This window comes from Chenopodium album, chromosome 25 (genome assembly GCF_948465745.1).
Source record: "Chenopodium album chromosome 25, dcCheAlbu1.1, whole genome shotgun sequence".
Taxonomy (NCBI): Eukaryota; Viridiplantae; Streptophyta; class Magnoliopsida; order Caryophyllales; family Amaranthaceae; genus Chenopodium; species Chenopodium album.
The window spans coordinates 14,928,112-14,940,335 of record NC_137858.1 but is presented as its reverse complement, the minus strand read 5'-3'; the positions used below and the strand labels follow the sequence as shown (position 1 = coordinate 14,940,335).

Genomic DNA, 12,224 nt, shown 5'->3' with positions numbered 1-12,224 from the left:
TCCTTGATTGGCGCCTCCTGATGTGGTACTCAATTGACCATGATCCTTGACAGCTTTCCCATTGACTTTTCCGGTTGCCTGAGCATCTTTCTCCGGTCTCTGTATTTTTATCCTTACCGGTTTCTTAACCAGCATCCAAGACCCATAGTCATCAACCACTTCAGGTCTCACCACATCCTCTTTTTGAGGGACCACCACCGTATCAATCTGATTATGAGCATTATCGATGATCATACCATCAACAGGCTGCTTAGAAGCACATTGATCTTCCGTGTGTCCTAGTCTTCCACACCCGTAACAGAGCATCTTAATCCCCTCATATTGTATCCTCCATATCTTACCCTTCAACCAAAATTTAGCCAGAAGAGGTTTAGAGAGATCAATTTCCACACTCAGCCTAGTGAATTGACCTCTCTCAGCATAAGCAGTAGACTTATCAACCCTAACTACTTTTCCAATTTTTGCTCCCACTTTCTTTAAGAATTTTTTATCAAAGTATTCCACCGAAAGATTTGGAATGCGAACCCACACAGTTAACACATTAATCGAAGCTTCTTCAGGGATGAAATTGGGAGTCCATTTCCTAATCGTCAGATACTTGTCATCAATTAGCCAAGGGCCTTGAGTAAGAACGTAATTATAGTCATCAACATTATTAAATCTAGCAATGAAATACTTGCAACCAATATCGGTCAAAGACATTTCCCCTTTCAAGTTCCATTTTCTCTTCAATCTTTTCATTAGTCCCATGTATCCAAGGCTACCATCAAACATTCTAATGATTAGGGTACTCCTCCAAGGCTTCCTCATTGCTCGCTTCTCCTCCTTCGTGAGTAAAATGATAGGGCATCTATCACTATCCTCCATTCCCTCACGCACCTCGTCATCATCAGAGACATCATTGTCCTCATCAAAGTCCAGAGGAGCATTCAGACCACCATTATTAGCCAATTGCGTGTCTCTCAGAAGGTCCCTGAAAGATTTTGGAGGGAGGCCGGAGGTAGGCTGAAAGGGGAATTTTTCAGCATTCTTAGCCCCAATATTCGCCTCATTTTCAGTATTCATCGGAGTATCCGATGAAATATTGTCTTGATTAAAAATTAGATGAGTAATTTTCCTTTTGGGCTTCTTGTTTGATCTCACCAATTGATCCGTCACCTCAGGGGGGGTTCAGGTTCGCCGGAGAGTTAGTCATACGCGCTAGGATGCAAGGGCTTACGAGAGCTTTTCGATAGAGTTTAATTTAATACTAACATAGTTCATAATTAGTTTACCTTATTTAACTTTTTAAATTTTTTATTAGGAAATCACAAGTCATAATTGCATAATTTAAGGTGTGGTTTTCCTTATTTAGAGCCATATCATCAATCCACAACTTATTAATTCCAAAAAAAATCAAATTATGAATGAAATATATTCAATATGGGTATATCTTTTTGAAACACCCAAGATAGTATATGGGACTAACATTATGAAACGGAGGGAGTATGTTTTTATAATTTACTTAAATAAATAAATAGTAATCATCAATGAATAATAACTAATCAATAATCCATATATATATATATATTTCAATAACTATATATTTAATGACACTGCACACTAAAATAATTCGGTCTTGGTTTGATAACGCACCATTCTTTTTTTTTGCCTTTTTTGTCATTTTCCTATGGAAAATATTAGTGTAATATAGAAATGCATATACATATGATAAGTAAAAGGAAAGTCTAACATATTATAGTAAAATAATGAAAAAAAACCACAATAAGTTGAATTTTAGCTGATCTTCCAACATTAATTCAACGTTAATAAATTAAAAAATAAGTAATATTGATGTCTATATTCCATAAAATATTTTAAGTACTAGATCTTACCTGTGATTAGTCAAAAAGTCATCATTTGACTTATACTATAATGAACTCTCATTTAAATAAGAATTGTCTTAATTAAAAATAAAATTTAGCTTAATATTAACTTATACAAAAAATTAATTTTAATTTTAATTATAATTAATAATTTTTTAAAAGACTAGGGTGTCGGGTTTGGTGTGGAGGGCTGAGTGGTCATAGGTTCGTGTCGACTAGGGTGAGTGAGAGTTGTGTGGGTTTGATGAATCAGCTAGATTGGGCTAGGTGGGAGTTCGCCGCATAAGTGTGGTTTGAGAGTAAGGGTTGGGCTTTGGTTGGGAGTTCGCCACATAAGTGGGGTTCGAGAGTTAGAGTTAAGGTTTGGGTGGCTGTTCGCTGGACTGGTTGGGACACTAGGGTCTAAAGTTAAAATGTATCCAATTAAAGGAATCGATGTAGTATTAGAGCAACTCCAATAGTAAGCTACTTAGCTTTTTTAGGCTACACATATAAGATTTTAAAGCTAATTTCTTTTGTAGCTAGTTTGTGCTCTGGCTACTAGCTTGTGGTGTTTGCTAGAGAGAAGAAGAATTTGTCATGCATGCGTCAAGATTGCAGTTTAGCCCAAGAAATTTGGAGTAAGTGCAATTATTCTATGGTTTTGTCTCACTCTCTTTGTAGTATGACTGACTGGTGGAAGCATTATTTTGGTAATTTTGGGTAGGAAATGGTGAGTTTAATTACCATGTGTTGGGCTATGTGGGGCGCAAGGAACAAACAAATGATAGAGGTTGAAAATCCGAATGTTGAACAAATTGCTGCCCTTTGAAGATACGAAGGGGCGTGAGGTGGGAAAGTTAAATAACAAGGGGAATTGATGGTGGAAAGAGTGTCTTTGAGGGTGGGTCTCCTCCGGTATATGATGTGGTTAAAATTATTGTTGATGCTGGTGTTTTGGGGGAGATGAGACTGGGTGCAGTTTGCAGGAATAGTGAGAAGGTGGTGCTTTGGGGAGCTACGGTGTAGTGGAGTGAAAAATGAGAGACTAAGTTTGCAGAGGTGAAAGCGGTATTTTAGGGCATGAAGATTGCGAGACACAAGGGTATGAGTTGCATTGAGATCGAGAGTGATAATCTGGTGGTGATTGAGGCAATGAGGAAGCATATGTATGGCCCTAGTTCCTATCATCTGATTACAAATGATATTCTAGATTTTTTTCTTCTTCTAATTTTACTAGTGTTTCATGGTTTGTTGTAAAGCGAGGGGGTAATTATGTAGTACACAAATTGACTCACTTTTAACCATGGGAGTTTGGCCAATGGGTGTGGAGTGATGTAATCTCTCCTCGCATTTTGGAAATTTAGTTGATCTAGATGTTTTTTTTTTTTTTTTATTTTTAAAGTATTAAAGTTGTAACTTCCAAAGTTATTCATTAACAATTTTCGTTTTACACAGAACACTAACCAACTCATACAATTAACTAAGTGAATTCTACACTTGCTAGTCTGCAACTGCATTTATAATAAAATGTAGGTGACCGTCAACTGATGTTAAAACCGCAAAGGTAACACTATCTATACAATTGCATAGTTCACACTTCACACGACACTATTAGTTTGCCATAATGGCCATGACAAAACAGTCATCTAACCACATTTCTTTGAGGAAAACTCATCCTAAACACATGAAAAATTGTGATTGACTTATGTTACTATACTTTCCTTTCATTTGTTGTAAACTCAGTTTAATTAATCTAATTTTTGTCGTTTTCAAATTTAAACAAAAAAACTTACAAACAATTTATACAAGGTTTTTTTTTAACAAGACAAATTATACAAGCTTTGGTGTGTGATGATAATCCCTACCTTATAAAAAGTACAAGATTATTCTTATGAATAGTGTTATGCCTGTTATACCCTTCAAAATGTGTATTTACATATATACCCTCATTAATATGTACTAGTTTTTTTTTTTTAATGAATATTGTTTGGACAATTATACCATTTAAAATGTTTATTTACTCATTTACTCTCATTATGATTATTACCTCTTTATTTTTAACTCTTAAGATTAATGAGTGGACATTGATACCCCTAAATGTATTTATTTATATACTTCCTCCGTTTCTATTTAGTTGACGCTTTTTATTTAGGCACATATATTAAGGAGAGGAGAGGGAGTGATAGATAATAAAAAAAGCAAGTGGGGTAGCTTGTAAATGCAAGGTAAAAAATTTACCCAAAAAGGAAACGTGTCAACTAAAAAGGAATACGTGTCAACTAAAAAGAAACGGAGGTAGTATTTTATTTCATTATGTTGCCAATCATTAAATTTGTGAAGTAAGATTAAACCGAAAGAGATTTTGGGTATGACTAGCTATGGCAAGCGCATTAGCTACCCTAGTATTTGGGAAAAGAAAGTGTAAATTTAAACTCATACTGTTATAAAATTAAAGAGAAAGAGAAGAAAGTAGGAGAGAGAATAGATCGATATTCTTATTCAATAATATGTGGGAGTATACATATATTTATACATGAGATACAACTAGGGTTTTGGGGAATAATAGTATCTAGAATATTCCTGAATAATCCTAAGGATATAATGGACATCCACTAATACATACGAAGTATATTATGTAACACATACTCCATATTCCATACTTTTTAAAACAGGTTTAGGTTTACTGTAAACCCTTAAAAAATGTGCGCTATCGCATAATTGGACGATCATACAAGTCTTAGGGGGCTATTTTCCACTTAAGTCTTAGGTTATGGGGCTATTTTGGCCAAACACTACCTTAGACGGATCTATCCCTTTAATAACTGTAACGGGTCATTAGGGATCCATAGAATTACTCTCGCGCAGTTGGGTTGGCGTGAATATAGTTCTTGTATCCCCCATTGAAGCAACTTCTGAGGTAGGTAAGTTGTTTGTATTTGTTATCATCATATCAAATATCTCTGAAATTATGAATAATATCGATAATTGAATCAAATATCCCTGAATCAAATTTGGGTGCTAATGTAATTGCACAACACTTTAATGTCAGGATTTAACTATGAAATCAGAGCTCCCCCCGACTAAGCACAAGGGTAAACACGACAAGGAAAAGCCATGGGATGACCCCAGTATTGACCATTGGAAAATTGAAAAATTCGACCCTTCTTGGAACGAATCTGGCTTGCTTGATGTCAGCTCTTTCTCTACTATTTTCCCCCAGTATCGAGGTTTCAAATTTATTTATTTTTTTAATTATTTATTAAATTTAATTGGGTTTTATTCTAGGTCTATTTTCATGTTAATTTATATCACAAGTTGAAGTTACTGAGAAAAATTTGATTCAATGCTGAATTTTGTTTTCTAAATCTTTCAGAAAAATACCTGCAAGATGTTTGGCCAACGGTAAAGGCTGCATTGCGCGAGCATGGTATTTCATGTGAGCTTAATTTGGTAGGGTTTCTTCAAAATTGGATAAGCTTACATTTGATTTTTTGACAAACTAATAATATTGAGTATTGACTATATATTTGTGGTTGTTGACTATTGATAATACTTTATTGAGGTGGATTTATATATGTAGTTGTTTACTGTAATAAAAAAAAAAATAAAAAAAAATAAAAAAAATCGTTAGATGGTTTTGATTGTCAGATGTCATGCTTGTGACGGTAACAGAATTGTCATGGTTGGGTAACCAATGCCGCATGAAGGAATGACACTATTAAGATAAGGATGTCATTGACAATGTTTACCATTGAATTGTTGAGAATCAATCTATAGTTGATTACTTGAATTATCTCCTCATAGTCTCGGTGGTATTTTAGTTTGCACCAACCCTTTTTGGATAAGCTCTTTGATAAGGTTGAGGATTGCCAAGTGCTAACACTTTAAGTTATGCTGCTGAAATTCCCAGGTTGTGGATACTTTACACAGCTATCATCTGGTTGGATGATTTGAGTCTACGAAACCACCCATGTCCACTTTGGGAATTAGGATAGTGTTGGCTTATTGGGCATTTACCTTGGTGGTGTACTGAAGAGAATATTTCTCTTCAGGGGTTTTGTAGAGGCTTACCTTTTGCTTCCAGTGCTGTTTTGGGTCTTGTGAATACATGTTTGTTATTATATTCAAGTTCATACTAATGAAAGGTTTACCTCAGCTAAATCTCCACTTATCCTCATTTAGGTTATTGAATAGAGAAGTTATATAAACCAAGGTAGCTTAAAATCTGGATTTTGAAAAAGTGTAAGCCCCAAGACATGATGGGGTCAAGTCTAATGCGTCTTTTTATAGGATTCTCATTGATTGCTAGAGTATCACTAATGAAGATATTCTGCTTGCGAAGAATATCCAATAATTCATATTCTGGAGCTATCTTAGATTGTGAAATTACTAGAGTTGACTAAGAGTGTAAATAATGGTCTCATTAAGTGAGCATAGCTTGACTTGGATGATTATATAACTCCATCTATCTGCACTCTCTTCTTGCAGATTTTTCTAGAATCTTGTCTTTTGATTCTTGATTTCTATTGTTAAAGTAATATTTCAAGAGTATGTTCTAGGGGATAGAGGGAAATGCATGTGATAAGGGTGTTTGGGGGAATGAAATGGGGAGGTTTTGTTAACCCACAAAAGATATATGAAAAACATTTGGGCCATCCATATAAGTGGGAAGGAACATTTAGTGACAAAGGGAGTAACTGCTTATCTATCTCTTTCTTTTTGTTCAGGTTGAAGGTACCATGACTGTTTCAACAACTAGAAAGACCAGAGATCCATACATTATAGTGAAATCAAGGGACCTTATTAAACTTTTGTCAAGAAGTGTTCCGGCACCTCAGGTATGTCTTTACTCTGTTTGTACTTTGTAGTTAATCCTTATTTTGCTAGTATCATCTCCCCACAGTTAAGATTCTGTTTGAATGCTTATGCAACACTTGTCTGTAGCAGGCCATCCTCATTTGTATGGAATCATCCATTCCTGTTTTTAATTGTAGTTTTTGTTGCACTTTGATATGGTTCTCTAATGTGTTGATTTCACAGGCAATCAAGATACTTGATGACGAAATGCAATGTGACATTATCAAGATTGGTAATCTTGTGAGAAATAAGGTGTGGTTCATTCTGCTGAAAATTGTTTTTACTATTTTTGCAATATTTGTCATTGGTGGAGTGTTTTTTCTACAAATTGTCAATTTATGTTCCTTACTTTTGATGCATGTATTATTTAGTTGCTTTTCTATCATGCATAATCATTTGACAAACAAAATTGAAGATATAGCTATGATTTGTCCCTCAAATGTTATACTTGTGTGTTTTCAGTTGGTTTAGGAATTTCAGAGCCTTAGCAAAAAGTTTAAGAGTAGAAAACTCCTGGTAGAAAGCTATGCTTGAAAACTCAAATCTTATAACACTAACCTTAGGTTGACACTGTATATGGTGCCACTTTCCTTAGAAAGTAGTAGTCAATTATTTTGTAATGCTCTAGAGAATTTAAGGCAAATGGTCAATTCAACTGATAAAAGCATAAAATTTGGTATTAATTACAAAGATGAGAACTGTTGAGAGGTTCTCTTTTGATCTTCTCTCCCAATATATTTTTTAAATTTCTTCACACCTCTTGTATATGATTACATTGTTCATAAGTAATACCAACCTCTTTGTCTTCCTCTACCCATTTCTCAGATTGTGCTCCACCTAGTGTTTCCTTCTTTTGTCTCATCTTCTGCTGGCCACTGGCAAGAGTACTTATGAGCACAGGTGGCCTGATTTAGTTTATCAAATTGTCATACCCTCTAGTCTATATCCTGTATTGGACACACTTTTGTTCTGATGCCTATGAAGTTAGAATTGCCCATGTCCAACTCTTGGAACTCATAACTGAGCCAAACAACTGATAGGCTAACTATCATAGCAGTCTTCTATCGCTAAGTAATGTTACTTTAAAATTTTGGAAGAATTTAGGATATGCAGATTATACCATGAGTATCTTTTTAATCTTTCCGATTCTTGATCTTATGGATGCAATCACTTAATTCAACTGTTAGTGAGAACGGAAACTTTTCCAGGGAATCGAATTTTTAATTCTTAGGCAAATCAAGTTTCTCATTTAGGACTAGTTTCAGCAATTTTACTAGAACTTGCTGAACTGGAGAAAGGAAGGGCAGTTTGAGTTGTGGTGTTTCAGCTGTTTCCTTAAATGTTGAAAGTCCTAAAACACATTAGTATCCATCAAAAGCCATGCTCCATTTTGTCCTTTTTTTGCTCTCTTCTTGTACCTTGCTCAAGGTTGCAAGGCTCAGCCTTATTTTATCCGAACTTGTTGATCTTGATATCCTTCCCTTATTTTGGTTGAAGGTTTGTCAAATACATACTCAGGCACTGTCTGCCGGGGAACAGTTTTTAACAGCATATAATGTCTTAGCCAATTCAAAACTTTACTTAAGGTGAATTTGGTGAAGTATTTTTTTGATGTAGCTCTTAGAGATTGAGAATTGATTTATAAAGACTATAAATGTGATATATTTCTGTCTGTAACTACCTTCAAGACTGAGGCAGGAGGGTATGTTCTGTTCACTTTTTTTAGGAACTTATTCGTTGTTTTTATTACAATCAGTCCAAAAAAAAAATATTAAACCTGAAAATTTATGGCCAACTCTTAATTGTGTTCTCTTTTTGCCAAATAGTTAGAACCTCATATTATTATGAAAATTAGATATTTAGAACATACACAATTAGATGGATTTTGTTCCTACATGACAGTTTAACCAAGAGATAAGATCAGACCAGACCACAAATTTACCAACCAGCCAACCAGGTCATCGGACCTTAAAAAATTTAGATCATAAAACATTATTTCAGTTGAATAGAAAATAGCCTTAGTTACTGGTCATAATTTGAATAATTGAAAGCCATTCTAAATCAGCTTAACTCCCTAGTTCCATATTAACAAAAGGAACTATTAATAAAGATGAGCTCCCACTTGCAAAAGAACCCCATCTAATCAGAGCAACTTTAGTGATGTATCCTGCAGAACTGCACAAACTAACCATCCCTGAAGCAAAATGATAGCAGTACTTTCTACCAGGATTGTTTGGCTACAGTTGTAGAGCACCTGGGTCAGAAAACCAGTTTTAGTACACTTTTTTTTTTTTTTAAATATGTGTGAATAGAGTTATGTCTCTTCACCCCAACATTGTTTGTGTGATGTAAAACATGTAAAAGAAAGAGGAAGAGAATAGACGATGGGATGGGGGTGAAGAAAGGATTATATTGTACATACACAAATACATACTCAATAACATTCTCCTTTGAGCAAGAAAAACAAAAATGTTCAAATAGGAAATAATTTCTCCCTACGGTCATCTCATGAAACTGTTCCTTCTTAAAGTCTTTATTTGCATGTGTTTAAGCTCAGGTTATATTGCTAGTAACTCACAACCAACCCATGTCCTTATGTGCATATTTCATTTCATGTTTGATTCTCTGTCCAAAAGTGATAGTCTGTGGCTTTATGTGTATGACGGATACATTTCTTTGGAAGGATCTTGATTGGTTTGTTATGCTAATTGTAGGCACGCTTTGTCAAAAGGAGACAACATCTTCTAGGTCCCAATAATTCTACCTTGAAGGTTTGTAATATTAATCTTATTATGGAGTTCTGCTTTTAAGAATGTGAGAGAAGTGAACTGTGTGGATCTTGTAGGAAGTTTTGTGCTATGCTGGACTGATGCCCAAAAAAATAGTTTAAACTTTATTCCATCTCCCTCCACACCCCTCCCCCCCCCCACACACACACACACCACGCACACACACTGACACACACACACACAAATTTATTTATTTATTTTTAAAAAAAGGAACCCTCCCCTGAGGTTGACAAAGCTTTTTAGGGATTTCGGATATGAAGTTGGTAGGTGGATCGTTGGGAACATGCACTTAGTTCCTTGGCTTATTGTTTTATACTGTATGCAGGCACTTGAAATCTTAACAGGCTGCTACATCCTTGTTCAGGTATGCATCTAGAACTTCTTGTTAATGTTGGAGATCCTTTCTTTTCGGAGCATTTTTTAGGAGTACCAGTCCTCTTTTAAGTAATACTGACTTTGGTGTGGTTGTATATCTAAAAGTAAAAGTGATAAATTACCATCAAAAATAATTTTCTATTATTTTCCCAGAGATTCCATCACTGAAACATTCCTGCAGCCCTTGCCCCAAATTCTTTGTTATTTTGGTGTGGTTGTATACCCCCAAAATATGATTATATTTTAATGCAAAGTTGGGATTATTAGGACTGGGTTTTTTTTTTTTTTTTTTTTTTTAAAGATCATTCTTATAAATTGTCAATCCCTTTTTGCTCTTCTTGCTATTTATGCAGGGAAACACAGTTGCAGCCATGGGATCTTTTAAAGGATTGAAACAAGTGCGGAGAATTGTAGAAGACTGCATACAGAATAAAATGCATCCAATATATCATATCAAGGTACTCATCTGCTTCTCTTTTTGCTGGGTGTTGTAGACTTACAGCAGCTCTGCCTCAAACAGGATCTGAGTTTTGAAAAAAAAAAGGGGGAGGGGGGGCTTTTTGTTGCTTGATGGTATTTCTATGTTTCTCAACAACAGAGGTAATATTGCTCACTGGCTGCTGAAAAAAATGAAGCCAACATTGTTGAATGAAGGCATTTGCTATTTTGCTATTGGTATTTGGGAATATACACTTGTCATTGAAGTTACATACTCAATTACTCACTCTGTTGTCCAATTTCATTGACAGATTCTCATGATGAAGAGGGAACTTGCCAAGGATCCCGCCCTTGCAACTGAGAACTGGGAAAGGTTTCTGCCACAGTTCAAGAAGTATGACTATTTGGATTGAAATTTATGTATGTATTTTAAAAAGCATTATAAATCTGTGTGATATCTAAATTTTTTTTCTTCTTGAACTTCAGGAAGAATGTTCAGAAAAAGAAAGGCAAGGGTAAGGAGAAGAAACCTTATACGCCATTCCCCCCTCCACAGCAGCCTAGTAAGGTGAGAACTACAGTCCTTGTAAATCTTATCTATCTGGTGTGGGAGTCTCTAGCTTGTAAATAATGTGGTAAGCTTATATGGATGGATAGCTTTGATGTTGAAATTGTTATGTTTGGACACCTTTTTTGTGAGCAATATTAACAAGTATACCCTGTAGATTGACCAACAACTGGAAACTGGAGAGTACTTCTGGAGTGAGGAAAAGAAGTCAACAAAGATGCGGCAAGAGAAGGAGGAGAAGCAGGCCGAGAAGACAGCTGAAAACAAACGAAAAAGAGAAGCTGCATTTATTCCACCTGAGGTTTGAGATGTTCAACTTTTCAGTGGTAATCATTAAAGTAATTTGCCAAAATTTTGACACCATGTGCTATTACTTTACAGGAACTTGTGATGCAAGGGCATAATAGTGCAACAGATGGTAAAGGTGATGTCAGTTCCATGGCATTATCATTGAAGGTAATTGAGCAGAGCGATTTCATTCTTTTTAAACATTGCTTTGCTATACTTGGCTGGTTTGTTAAATTGGGGTTGCATAATTCTGCAGCAAAAATCTAAAGAATTTAAAAGGCAGAAATCTGCCAACCACGTGGATCCTCAAGCATATATCGCTGAAGCACCTGCAAAGAAGAAGATCAAAAGCTCCAAATCTTGATCCCTCAAGCATATATCGCTGAAGCATGGGCATAATGATCAAAAGCTCCAAATCTTAATCCCTCAACCATATATTGCTGAAGCACACTGACAAAGAAGTTCAAAAGCTCCAAATCTTGACTGAAGAATTGAGCAAGAACTCGCTGTATCATTATAATTTTCAACAATCCATATTTGCCAATTTTGATGTTAGTGAAACTGATTCCATTAGGTTGATATGGATTTCTAATACCATGAAGTTCAACATAATTATCTTTTAAGCTTATGTGTCTCAAAGCTTTGGGTTCAATTTTCGTTGATTTTTTTTTGTCCTATATTATTAAAAGTTGGATGCACGAGTAATGCCGTAATGGTGGGTAACTCACAACCATTACAAGTCACCTCATTTTTTTCTCTTTTCAAAATCTTCTTGGTATAATAAGAACTATGCTCCATCCAAATATTTACCAAATATTTAGAAGCGAAAGAGTAAAATTGTTAGTCCCTTGAGATTTGCAGACATATAATATTAACGATATCAATATTAGTATGGAAGTTTCTAACCATACTGATTAAAACCATTTGCATTAATAATAATAATAATAACAAATACGGAGTATATATATGTAAAATAATCATAATTACTAGTTTTTTTTTTTGACAACAATAATCATAATTAGTTGTTATTTTGATGCCTATGCTTCTTTTTCTTCTTTGTTT

At 35.0% G+C, this 12,224-nt stretch overlaps 1 protein-coding gene across 2 annotated transcripts; it reads left to right on the top strand.

The window, feature by feature from the left end:
• Positions 1-4,616: 4,616 nt before the first annotated feature.
• LOC145614306 (KRR1 small subunit processome component-like) lies at positions 4,617-11,814 on the top strand. Of its 2 annotated transcripts, none has more exons than XM_081669341.1 (13): positions 4,617-4,768; positions 4,897-5,074; positions 5,221-5,297; positions 6,575-6,685; positions 6,888-6,956; positions 9,419-9,475; positions 9,819-9,857; positions 10,222-10,326; positions 10,618-10,700; positions 10,793-10,874; positions 11,032-11,175; positions 11,256-11,330; positions 11,419-11,814. In XM_081669341.1, exons 2-13 carry the CDS (start codon positions 4,906-4,908, stop codon positions 11,524-11,526), a joined length of 1,119 nt encoding a protein of 372 aa, XP_081525467.1. In that variant the 5' UTR covers positions 4,617-4,768; positions 4,897-4,905; the 3' UTR covers positions 11,527-11,814. The 2 variants fall into 2 exon arrangements, with proteins under 2 accessions (XP_081525467.1, XP_081525468.1); XM_081669342.1 differs by having other exon boundaries at positions 4,618-4,764.
• Positions 11,815-12,224: the final 410 nt, after the last annotated feature.

Bases quoted from the DNA above. Each gene is read 5' to 3' on its own strand.
- LOC145614306 (XM_081669341.1), top strand. From the start codon at position 4,906: ATGAAATCAGAGCTCCCCCCGACTAAGCACAAGGGTAAACACGACAAG. The intron at 5,075-5,220 runs GTTTCAAATTTA...TAAATCTTTCAG, and splicing joins TATTTTCCCCCAGTATCGAG to AAAAATACCTGCAAGATGTT. The intron at 9,476-9,818 runs GTTTGTAATATT...TACTGTATGCAG, and splicing joins CCAATAATTCTACCTTGAAG to GCACTTGAAATCTTAACAGG.